We start from the raw sequence: 13236 nt of genomic DNA, 5'->3' as shown, positions 1-13236 counted from the left end.
CAGTGATAAACTGTACAATGGAGGTGGCTTCTCTTTCCATCACTTACCTAAGTTTTGCCACATGCTGAAAATTTCACAACCCATTGTGACACGCATGTCACCATACCTGAAATAAAACAAAAAGCAAACCTGATACAGATCCTTCAAAACAAAGAAGTATTTGTGCCTCTTCTGAATTAAAAGACACTATGTTTGTATTAAAGATGTTTAATGTAGATGTCTTGATGCTTCTAATGCAAGTCCTTGTATAAATCCTCTAATAAAACAGATTTGTTCTCTAATTTATTTGCTTCTATAATATATTGATTCCTGAAAGACGGAGCACCCCCCCAATCAAAAAAGCCTAAGTTCAAAATTTCCAGAAAAGATTGCTTCTTGTCCTCTTGCTCATTGCCTCTCCATTGTCATTTCTGGTTATGGACATCTGATTTACGAATCTTTTGAATAAACACCCTGTTAAAGGCACAACATTTCATTTGCCTCATATCCCCACCCAATTATACACTTACTTTTCTAACACCTTTTTCTTTTTGGAAGGTGTGAACATCTCTAACTGCAGACACAACTGGTTTATAAAAATGACCGCAAGGTAAAAGTAGGAATCCCAAATCTGAAACGAGAATAAAATATTTAAATGCTATAGCGTTACAAAAAATATTTACAGATTAAGTGACATGGTATCTTGGATTTGCTTCAAAAGGGGTAAGGGGAATGGGGGTTCAGTTGAAGTAAGATAGGCCCTGTGTGGATAATAGTCGAATCTGGGTGGGTACATGGGGGTTCCTCCCACTATTCTCTCTGCTTTTACATATGTTTGAAATCTGCTGTAACAAAGAAGGAAAACAAATAAATACTATCTATTTGTATACTGCTTCAGTGCTCTCTGGTATATGTTAGATGTTTTGTTTCTCTTACGTCTGAGTATCTCCATGGAAGCGGAGGTATAAGTTGGGTTATTTTGTTCCTGTGAGAATTCATTTTTGGAACTCCTTTTAATGGAGAATTAAAAAAAAAAAAGGCATACACGTTTCTGGATATGCTAATTGCTTTAAATTCAGACAGTATATAAAAATTCCCTGCCCAGACAAATCTTTTGAGTTTAAGGTTTCTTATACCAAAAACAGCACCAGAAAGAGATCAGAATAAAATTCCCAGAAATAAACTTAACCAAAAACATGACATAATGGATGGAAACTACTTCTTCACGGACACCAAGTAAAATTAGAAATAATAAGGAGAAACACTGAAGAATTAATATCATTTATATATAAAGAGCTCTTGCAAACAAAAAATGTAAGATCAAGCAAAATAATGAACAAAAGTCAAGAACAGATACTTCACAAAATATGAATTTTAGTCAATACTTTCAGGTTGGTGTACATATAGGACATCAAATATAATTGGTATGGCCCTTAACTCAATAATTCCACTTAGAAATATTTAACCAAAACATAATTAAGCATATATGTCAAGTTTCATTTTGTAAGAAGGCACATAGAAAGAGTAATTTATGAGAATAAAATAGCAGAAACAACTGAATATTAAAAAGTAGAGTTGTGATTATGAAATTTTCATATATTTATTATTATTATATGGTGTGATATAAAGACATAGTATGTAACCTTTAAATTCCATTGGCTTTTACTCATTTGTGCTTTTTTGTATTTTCTAGTTATCCAATAGGGACAGTTTATTCAATGTTGAATATGAAAAATGTTATTTAAAAAGAATAAGCAACAAAGATGCCAAAACCCGAAAACATCATTAAGAAGGGAAGCTAAAAAGGCACTGCCCATCTTTGCTTACCATTTATCATTTTCCATTTAAAAAATAGTATCCCAAGAACTCTTAGGCACATCAAATTATATTATAGATGTACAGAAAGTTCTGCCTTAAAGAATTTTACCAATCTTTCATTTTGTTTCTTTTCATTAATTTATTCTAAAAAATGTGATGATGGAGCAGTAAAGGAACTGAAGCATTTACTTTGTAAACATTTTCTTCATATAAACTCTGTTTTAAAAAATGTCTTAAAAACCTATGTTCTACGTTCCCTTTGTCACACGAGGACAGTACAAGAAAGAATGAAAATTTATAGTAACAACAAGGAACTACCTCCTCTTAAGCATTATGATTTCCACTAGCTTGATAAGCATGATTATAGCCCTAACTTGTTCACAAATATAATGAAAACGTCTAATATTATTCATCATGAAAACTAATATAGCCCAAGATTAATTTAGGGTAGGTGGAATAAATATGTTCTCCTATTATTAAGAGAAAGAAAGTACGTTAGGTACGTTTCTCAAGTGTAAGGTAAAAGATTTCCGCTCAGGCAGAATAGTCATCCAGATGGATACTTACCTTATAATCAAAGTTTTCATTTAAGAAGTTCTTACGAAGTGCATCAGACAGGTATAGGACTGTTGTAATAATAACGCTAGTGATAAAAAAAAAAAAAGAACATTTTAAGTTAGAATCTTTGCATTAGTGAAAATCATTTATTAGATAAGAATAAAAAACAAGGTAAAAGAAAACCTTCAGGGAGCACCTGGGTGGCTTAGTCAGTAAATGACGAACTTTTGGTTTCTTCTCAGGTCATGATCTCAAAGTCCTGAGATCAAGCCCCAGGTCAGACATGGGGTCAGCTTGGGACTCTTTCCCTCTCCTTTTCCCTCCCCTTCTGCTCCCCCACCCATTGTCCCCAAATAAATAAATAAATAAATAAAAACTTAAAAAAAAAAAAAAAAGAAAAGAAAACCTTTGGGAAGCATGTGGAACAATATTATTTGAATACCATGTGCTAACTTTTTAAAATTTCCTTAAAGTAATCTGTACGTCCAACATGGGGCTTGAACTCATGACCTCCAGATCCTGAGTCACATGTTTTACCAACTGAGCCAGCCAGGTGCCCCCAATGTGGAACAATATTAGATAATTCATATTTGAAACAGAAAAAAGGGACACCAGGCCAAAAAAAAAAAAAAAAGAACGAAAATAATCATTGAAGTTGGTTTCTTTGTAAAATGATACCCAGATCTATGAATTCATATGACTCAGATATATATTAATCTCTTGATGTTTTGTAATGCTTTTATTAATTTCTGAACAAAGCAAAATGATTAATCCAAATATAATATTCCATATTTGATTAACATGGAAGAAAGCCACACTTCAAAAAAAAAAAAAAAACCAGAAAAAGAAATGGAGCCCAAAGATGAAATGGATAAAATGATAGAATATATTGAGTATTTATTTGAGGTCTTCTCTCTGTTCTCCCGTTTAAGGTATTAGGGGGCACGCAAGAGCTATGGAAGGCAGACTCCCTCTCCCCCGTTGACAGAATGCCTCTAAAGAAACAATTACACACTGTGAAATTGTCTATAACCCAGCACTGAGCTGAGTGAAACTGCCAGTGGGTGTGAAGGAAATTCAGGGGATGGGGCATCTCAGGGCTGGAGAAACTAGGAAAAGCCTCACAAGGGGACATATGCAGCCATGTGTAGCTTGCTACGGAGATTAAAAGAGAAGGACTTGGGGAGCATTCTTGGTTAATCCTAGAGTTATACAATTTGTTCAAAACCTGCTCCTTTTTGCAACAAGGAACTGACATCCAAAACTGAATGCATAGCTAGTTGGTTCATTTAATATTACAGACAGCATTACACTGAAACAACACAGGCCATTCCTCAAAATACTATAAACTCATGGTATATATATATATATATATATATACACACACACACACACACACACACATACATATGTATGGTTGATACTCAAAACCTCCTTGGCCTTTGCTGAGATGCAGGCCCGATGAAGTGTTTGTGATGTGATGAGACTCTAGTTCTCAACACAGGATTTGGAATCTAGGGGTACAGTTCTATGACTGCAAATAAAACAAAATGACACAAAACATCCCACCAACTTCACATCTTGATTATCCTATTGGTAAAACCTGGACTAGAGGGATATTTACTAATTAGAAGAATATTTATAGACTTCGAAGGACGTAAAGGTTCATTATTGTTATCTCCTGGAAAACTCACTATGATAGCCTTCTCCTGGGATAGAAGAATATTAATGAGACCAAGGGGTTGGATGGTTGAATGAGAATAGCTCAAGGTAAAGAAAGGGAAAGAGAAGAAAACCACCATTTCTCGGGCACCTGCTGCACCATGATGAGTAAGCACGTACACTTCATATATGTCAGTTACATCTTTCAATGAATCTTACTGTGAAAGTTAAGTATAAGCAAAGCCTCTGAAAATGAAAAGTCCTGAGGTGTCTCCAGCCCCCTCAAACAGCAGATGTCATCAGTGAATATCCTATTAAAGAGATAAATCACCTGCAAATAACAGTATAAAGTGGCAATTTTCCATAGGCACTAGCAAAATCAAGAAATCATTAAAATTCCCAAGATAGTTCATCTAAAACTTAAAATTATGAAACTAAGGCTTAGTCATCAGAAAATGGGATGATATTATGCAAGGAAGTGGTTCATCCTTAACGTGGTTCTAAGCACAAACGTTCTGCTTTGGTATTCAATGGAGATATACACACCGTCCCACCACACCTGAATTTCCCATAAAAAAACCACCTTCTGGCCCATAACTGTAGCATGGATTGCTGTTCAGAAACAAGAGCGTCCAGGGCTAGTGAAACATGACATATCTGGGATTTAGACTCTTGGGCCGAATGTCCTGGAAAACAGCCAACACATTCAACCTTCCAAGTAAGAAGGTTATTCCACAGCCAAGATGACCCATTTGTTATTTATAGGCTGGGTCCCAAACGCACAAACAAAATCCACAGATTCCTGAACTGTGCTGGTGGACAACATGCAGCCCCCCTGTGGCCTTATTGTCAGCCAGTGAGCCCTCCATATTAAACCATATGTTTGATATGCTGAGAGGTAAGACCTCCAAAAATAAGACTTCTCAGAACTAGAAAGACCTAAAATGAGTCTACTTCAAATGCTTTGCATTTATGCTTACAACATTCAGCCCAAGTCACGGAGGCAGCTCTCAGAGCTTTTTACGGTAATTCAGCCCCGAGTCAGTATCCTGGCACACAGGTCTCCACGCCAGCTAAAGGCATTTACACTTCATTGTTCCTTCGCTGTAGCTGATACCTGTGATGTTTAGGGATCTTTCTTTACTTGTCCCAATTTTTCCAAAACCAGGTGGCTCCTTTGGTTTTATTCTTTGACTCATGACTCAGTTTCTGAATGTGAGGACGTTTCAAATCTCAGCACTCCACTTCAATAGCCAAGAAAGGTTTGCAATCTGTTACTATAAATGGTCAAATGACTGATATCTGCCACAGAAGTGTAGACACAAGGATGACTTCTGAGAAGCTTCATCTACGGGCACAGCATGACAAAATTTACACATAAAAAAGGAACTGGTGCACAGGAAATCAAAGTTATTGCTTCAAGATTTTCAGCTGCCACCTCATTCTGGCATTTAGAAAGTATTTTTGAAGCAATGCTATCTCCCTGCTCTAGTAATCTCATCTATTCTAATTTGTCTGTCATAAACTACTTTGGCCTGATAACGTGCTTAAGCAAAAGCCCACCTCCACAAATTATACCTGGACTGGGAGAAGCACCTTTGTGGATAAACTGGGTATCAACAAGACTAATGTTTACACACTGAAAATCTAGGGAATTCTAATTATGGAGGACAACAACTTTCCTACAACCTGGTGGGTTAATAGGGGCAGAAGAAATCAACACAATGACACTTGGGGCAGATGAAAATCCTGGAAGGCCATCAAGGGAACTGATCTAAGCTAGTGGTCCTCAAACTTTACCGTGCATGACAAAATCACCTGGAGGATTCTTAAGACTTCAGGGCTTTACCACCACCGATGGCTTGGTGAGTTCCAGATGGGGCCCAACCAGATGATTCTAATGCATTAGACATTATACTCTGCTGGTTCTCATCTTAAATCATGGACTGCTCCTTTTCAGTCTCTTTTGCTAGCTGTTTCTCCATGTCCTGACCTTTAAAATGGCAGCATGCTCTACAGCCCAGTCCTATTTTTTTCATTTTAATCTACTCTCTTCCAGGTGCTCTCATTCGGGACCATGGCTTCAAATATCATCCACATGCTGGTGACCCTCACTGCCCATCTCTAGCCCTAATCTCTTCCCTCTGCTCCACATAAATCGGTGTGGCTTCCTCTTCCATGTTTCCACTGGGATATCTAAGAGCATCTCAAACTTTTGTTCGCCTAAGATTCTTCACCTTCCCCATCCCCAAAGCTGCTCCTCTCAGTATTTCCCCACCAAAGTGAAGGGCACCACCATTCATCCTTCTGTTCAGGCCAAAATTCTAAAGGCCATCTTCCATTTTTTCTCGGTCACCCACATCCAGTCATCTGCAAGTTATGTTATCTTGATCTCAAAATCGATCTTACTACCTTCACTGCCATCTACCTGTTCAAGCCATCAGCATCTTAGCTGGACTGCTTTATTAAGATTCTAACTGGTCCTTCTTGGTTTCTCTCTCTCTCTCTTTTTTTTTTTTTTTTTAAAGATTTTATTTATTTATTTGACAGAGAGAGAGACAGAAAGAGAGGGAACACAAGCAGGGGGAGTGGCAGGCAGTGAGAGAGGGAGAAACAGGCTTCCTGCTGAGCAGGGAGCCTGATGTGGGGCTCGATCCCAGGACCCTGGGATCATGACCTGAGCCGAAGGCAGACGCTTAACGACTGAGCCACCCAGGCGCCCCTCTCTCTCTCTTTTTTTTTATATTTTATTTGAGAGAGAGAGAGAGTGTCCGCGTGCATGAGTCAGGGGAGGGGCAGAGGGAGAGGGAGAAGCAGATTCCCAGCTGAGCAGGGAGCCCCATGTGATACTCAATCCCAGGACTCTGAGATCATGACCTGAGCCAAAGGCAGACGCTTAGCCAACTGAGCCACCCAGGTGTCCCTTTTTGGTTTCTCTTAATGTTTCTCTATTCCCTAATATTTGGACCCTGTCTTCTTATTCTAACCTCATCATTACTGGTTCCTTCTCTCCTCATGTTCCAGCCACGCTAACAGTCTTTCAGTTCCTTGAATGTGCCGTATTCACTCTGACCACAGGGCCTTTGTATAAGCTATTTCTGCTAATAAGAACATTCTTCCTTTGCTGTCTGCCTGTTAACTCCTGTTTTGGCTTTCAGCTCAAGTTTTACTTCCTAATGAAAGGGCCTTCCAATCCCAGTTCAGAACAAAGTTCTTCTCATAAACATCTTCAAAGAACCATGCTCTATTTTTATAACATTTATTTTATACTTTAGGCACTGAAAAAGATTTGTTGGATGCATGGGTCAGTAAATGAATGAATGACCTTCCCTAAGAATCTTTAGTTCCATAAATCCCCTCTTTGCTACACTGATCTCATTTAAAAGCTAAATTAGTTGAAGATAATAGTCAACTAAATAATTCAGTGTTTGGTGAGAAAAATGTATATTATGTTTGAAGCCAACAAGATAAACAAAATAAGGGCCTGAAATTTCAACTGTAAGGCCAGAAGGTTTTACTTTCCTCAGTAAGCAAGTCTGTTATAAGATTTATCTCTTTGAAAATGTATAAAGCTGTGACTTTATTTTTGTACTATATTTTGCAATGTGTATGGGAAGGGGGTGGAGAGAAGCTTGTCTCAAAGTGTCCTGTATTTTTGGTACTTAATTTTCATCTCCCTTATGTTCCTTCTTTCTCAAATTGAGCAGTTGTTCTCATCAGAAACATCTACCAAGAACTTAACAGCGGGCACAGTATAGCTTTGCACACAAGCAAGAGAGACACATGTCTCATCCTTGCACACGTCAGGCTGGACACACTTACCGTGTCACCCGATATTAGACATTCAGGTGGAAATAAACACAAGACCATACTAATCACCGTGTCTGGTCACAGCTTTTGGTAGGACTTCACATAAAGCAGGGAGGCTACAGAATTTGGGACAACATAGTTTATAGATAAAAGTTGAAGGCATTTAACTTACTTGAAAACACAGGAAGTAAGGACCAACACATCAAAGAATACATATTTTGAGGGATGAGCTATTCAGCCGAGTTCAAGGATAGGGCAGTGGTGACTTCTCAGGTAGTTACTATCAATTTGACACATATTAAGTACATAGTGGGTAGTAAAAGAAGGAATTTGAGTAGAAATGCCTCTTTGAGGGGTCCTGATTAAATATTTGTCTAAGAAACTTAGCACCATGGAAGAAAGGTGGTCAACTTGAGAGACGTGGATCTGGCTCCTGCAACCCGTTTCTACATAGTTTAGCAAAGTGGTATGTTTTTCTTCCCAATGTATGTTAACATTTTTAAAAAGATTTTATTTATTTGAGAGCGAGAGAGCAAGAGACTGAGAGTGCGTGCGCACACGCACAAGTGTAGGGAGGGGAGTGGAAGGGGGAGAGAGAAGCAGGCTCCCTGCTGAGCACAGAGCCCAGGCAGGGCTTGATCCTATGACCCCAAGACTACGACCTGAGCCAAAGTCAGGAGTTGGATGCTCAACCAACCGAGCTACCCAGGTGCCCCTGCTCTTTAACATATTTCAATATCTTTAACATCTTTCAGAAGTTTACTTTTCTACTAATATTATAGTGGCTAATATTTTTTATGGATAGAGCAGAAATCATTGAAGGCTTATTTCTGGAATATACTGCATTCCTAAGGCAAGAAAAATCTCATATGATTTCCTAATTTGAATGGGAAATGGCTAGGGTGGTTGCATGGGGAGGAGAGCAGGGAGCACAACAGCAGAGAGCAGTGTCTGTTCCAACTTGGCAGGTGTTCTCTACCAGACCCTGGAGACCTCTCTCCAAATTAGGTCGGACTTGCCATCGCCAGTGGAAAACAGTGCCCGTTTCTTTTCAGCACCGACTTGAGCGGCGAGAGCATGATGTCACTGCATTTAACAAAGGTGATGGCCTTTTTCTTGGATTTGCTTTGGGAGTACGTTCTGTTTAAATGTATTACACAGCACTCATCTTAAACTAACCCATGCTCCTGTTTGGTTAACACTGTAGATAAAAATCTTGAACATCATGTGTTTACTCAAAAGCAGAATCTATACTTCTAAGTCTATTACCCATTTGTGGGACCATGAATCTTCATAAATGGAGTAGAGATTTTTAGGTAGAGAGATGGTGTTTAATTTTAAAAAGGCACATTGTGGTCACGGTTTTCAGGAAGCTTAAGCAGAGCCTGTGTGCATAAGGAACAAAATGTCAAATTTATTTTTGGTTTACATTTTTGCCATTGAATATTCTAATTCAAGCCAAAATATCCCTCTGCACACAGGGCAGGCATAATGACCACATGATGATGTTATGTGATGATGATGTCAGCAGCCTGGACCTCTTCCCAGCTGCCTCCCTGGACCCCATCATAGCCCTCTGAAGGTACCCAGAATGTTAGATCTTTGGTAATAAGGCCAGATTCATGACCAATAGCTCCCCTTAAATCTGTGGCATCTAGACACCCAGATGAAAAGATATTTGATTCTACTCACAGATATCAAACTAAATATGCTAAATTCTAAAGAGAGCTATTTCAGGAGTTTCAATTAGTCTTGAACATGGAAAAGCTGCTTCTGTACTTATGTAAAATATAATATGCCATATTATACTATTTGTTACTTCACAAGTTTTTAACACGTCGCTTTAACACCTCCACATCTATAAATGCATACTGCAGCAGAAGCCATATTAGGCATATCTTATCAAAATCCAACCCTATATTCCTGATGCCACCATCGTACCTGGCATCTGGGGAGGACATATGGTGTCTTGGCTCTATGGATAGATACCTGGAGAATTCAACCTTTATCCTGAATATGAGGGCGTTTGGGGCTGGACAAGAGGAGGAAGGAGAAGCAGGCAAACGTAGACTTGAAGGAGAAGAATGCTTATGAAACAGGGTAAAGTACAAGTGTGGAAGTAAACATCGGCCAGTTTCCTAAAGAACTTCACCTTCATCCTGAGACGACAGAGCCAGGAAGCGTGAGAGCAGATACTGCCATGACACTTACTCTCTGGGAAGGCTCCTGCCATTCTGGCTGCCCCCTAATCTCCTTTTCTGGCTCCTACTCCTTCAAGCACTGACTCAGATCTTTTATTTTTTTTCCCCTGGATATGCCTAATACAAGCTAATTTTACCAACTTCCAGAGATTCAACTTTATGTCAATATCTCCCCAAATGTCTTCTCTAGTTCCAAATTTTGCCGAGAGCATTATTTTCAGCTCTCTACTGGCCATATCCCTTGGCTGCATAAAAGGAACTTCAATCGTCATGTGTCCAGCTCAGGGGTCATATCTTATTCCCAGTGCTGAGCACATGGTAGATGCTAATGTATCCTGCTGAGTTAAAATGAATTCAGAAAGATTAGAAATGACTCAAGTGTCCAGAAACAGGGCCGGTTAAATAAATAAATGATGGTACACCAATTCAATAGAAATTATATGCCTATAAAAGAAAAAAAAGAAGCACAAATGAATGAGGGGCTTTCTATATATTAATGTGGAAAGACTGCCAGGATTTTTAAGTGAAAGAGCAACGTGCAAAATAGTGTATATATTATGCTACCTTCCAGGCTCTGTATAAAAGAACACTGGAAGGTCATGCAAGAAGCTAATAAAAGTGGTAACTATGGGCTGGGGGTAACAGATAAATACAGTGGTTGGGAGGGAGATTTTTCAACGTACGCTCTTCTTACAGTGTTTGATTTTTTAACTATGCTAACATATCATCTGTGTAAAACAAATAGTAATATTTTTAATAAATGACACAAGTTAATTCAGAGACAAAGAAAAAGAATCCCAGGATTTGAAGCTTTCAAACTAGAGATCAAGCTAGAAAAATCATTTTGTACCTTCTCTCCTCCATATAATGAGCTGAAGTTATCATCAACTTAAACATCTTACTTGTTAGCCACCAAGCGCATAACAGTCCAGTCCTTTGGAAACATCTCCGGGCGTATCAATATTCGGAACACAGTAAATATCTGTAGCAGGAAATCCTTGGATAGGGAGGAAACAGACCATTTTACTGAGTTATTATAACTGTCCACACACACACACACACACACACACACACACACACACACACACGCAGCACTGTTGTTGCCATTTCCAGAGCAACTACAGAGAAAGAAGCCATGCTTCCATAGTTCACCTGGAGAAGGAATCCCCACCCTTCCCATTCTCAACACCCAACTGGCTTGCTACCCTTCCCAAATGTTCTCTTTTCCTTTTCTTTCTCATCCATGGTGGAGATGACCTTTCATTTCTCTCTTCACAAGCTCTAAACACTTAGATTTTATAAATAAAGGGGAAGACTGATAGTTGAAGATTAGCAGGCAAATATATTCTCTTTCTTTTACTATAGTGTCCTCAACATCAGAACTTTTCATATTGAATGATCAACAGTCCTTCCTTTTAATAAGTAGCTGTCAAAATGAAAGTTATGTTCATTAAAAAGCATTTATGCAAACAGCCAAGTTTCTTTGAGGCCATCGTGAGGATGCAGTATTAATGGTATGCACGCAGGCTTCTAGAGTCTGAGTGTGCTACGCAGACGACACTCAGATAAGGATGTGTGCTGAGTGGCGAGTGCTTAGTAGCTATGACAGTGTCAAGGAATTCTTCACAGAGATGCCATGCCAGAGGGCAGTGGTATTTACTAAGATGATATCTTTAAATTGATCACCTGGGAAACACTCTTGACAAAAAGCTACTGCCAGACACAGAAATACCTCTTCTTAAAACATTACTAGTGGTAGGGCTCCACATGCTGTAGCATATGACACTTAACGGGGACCCAAGGAGACAACACCCTACGTGTACTGAATGACGTAAAGCATGCCCAATCGGAAAGAGATTGGCTCGGTCTAGCTTTTATTTAGATTTATTAACTAGAAAACTTAAAGATTTGTTGATAACCTTAAGCAATGCTAGGAAAATATCTCTATCTAGCAGATTGAAGACAACAGTATGGTGTTGCTTAATTAAAAAAAAAAAACACACACACAAGAGTTTTATTTATGAAACCCAACAACACATTATCTTAAACACGTAAGCTGCTTGAACAGAAGATTATGGTTGTCATTCCTATCATCAGAAGATAGATAGAATCTGAAAATATGAGAAACATGTGGTAGCTCCGTGTGTGTGTGTGTGGTTTTTTTTTTTTTAACATACTCTAACAGCTTTGATCAAGCCCATAAATATTTTGACACGAATTTATTTTAACTTCTTTGGCAACACACATACGTTGGTATGTAATATGTGCCATGTGGAAATATGCCTGCTAGGTCATTTGCCTTTAAATGGCCAAACAGATCCTTCTCGTGTAGGCAGAATCACCAGACACAGTTTCCCAAATGAATTCTACATCAGGTCAGACAATCTGGGGAAACACCTCACATCCTAGCCCTCTCTTGGGAAAGTAGGTCATTAGCATATTAAAACAGTGAGAAACCCTTCTTAATGCATTTCTAAAACTTATTCCAAAAAGTTTTTCAGTTCATTTTTTTGGGTTTCCCAGACATGAATATATATAATCCCCACAAAGAGGACGTCTGCATTTACCTTTCAAAGACTCATATCCTACTTTGGTTTCCTATGTGGTTGCACCTGCTTAGCTAGCTGTTTAAAAAAGAATCATGAAGGTGGGGAGTCATTTCTCATGGTCTACAATGACTTAGGAATAGTTTAATTTCTAAAATATTTGAAATTTCATCTTTTCCCCTCAAAACTTTGAGAGAATTGGCAATTGGAGGTAGCACCCTGAGCAATGGGGTGTGTGTACGGGGGGGGGGGGGGAGGCAGAAAAGAGTGATGGAAGCTGCACAGAGAAAAAAATTGTCTGAAAAACTGGCTACAGCGGGCAGGACATCTACCTTCCAGACTGGCAACTTTGACTGTTCTTCTTTTGTAGGGCTGGGGATAAAGGGAAAGTTATTCCAGGTGTAGGAGCTGGGGAGAGACCATCTTATTTTCTTACTCCCGCTTATCTCACAAAATAAAAGTTGTGGTAGCATGCGACACCGCACCAATGCCCGAGTAGTGACATAAGTCTTTGCTTCCCCTAAGAAAACTTTTTAGTGTCTCAAATAGCTTTCTGGAGTATCCATGCAAGCTTCATCAACCTTTATAGAAACCAACACACTGCGGCAATCTTACAATGAAAATGAAAAACCACTCCAGTGAAAATCGGAAGATTTTAATCC

The 13236-nt window shown here is 38.8% G+C and overlaps 1 protein-coding gene across 4 annotated transcripts in view; it reads right to left on the bottom strand.

Annotated features, from left to right (window-relative positions):
* Positions 1 to 13236, bottom strand: part of DOCK4 (dedicator of cytokinesis 4) — a 409713-nt gene that overhangs the window by 72448 nt on the left and 324029 nt on the right. For all 4 annotated transcript variants that reach the window (XM_045792824.2, XM_045792826.2, XM_045792825.2 and 1 more), the window contains 4 exons: positions 10931 to 11025; positions 2365 to 2440; positions 510 to 610; positions 48 to 106 (listed from right to left, as the gene is read on the bottom strand). In XM_045792824.2, coding sequence (XP_045648780.1) covers positions 48 to 106; positions 510 to 610; positions 2365 to 2440; positions 10931 to 11025 — 331 coding nt within the window. The remainder of the gene's footprint in view (positions 1 to 47; positions 107 to 509; positions 611 to 2364; positions 2441 to 10930; positions 11026 to 13236) is intronic.

Source organism: Ursus americanus, chromosome 3 (genome assembly GCF_024610735.1).
Source record: "Ursus americanus isolate L20-20 chromosome 3, mUrsAme1.1.p, whole genome shotgun sequence".
NCBI classification, from domain to species: domain Eukaryota; kingdom Metazoa; phylum Chordata; class Mammalia; order Carnivora; family Ursidae; genus Ursus; species Ursus americanus.
Note: the sequence above shows the minus strand (reverse complement) of the source record. Positions and strands in the feature narration are given on the sequence as shown.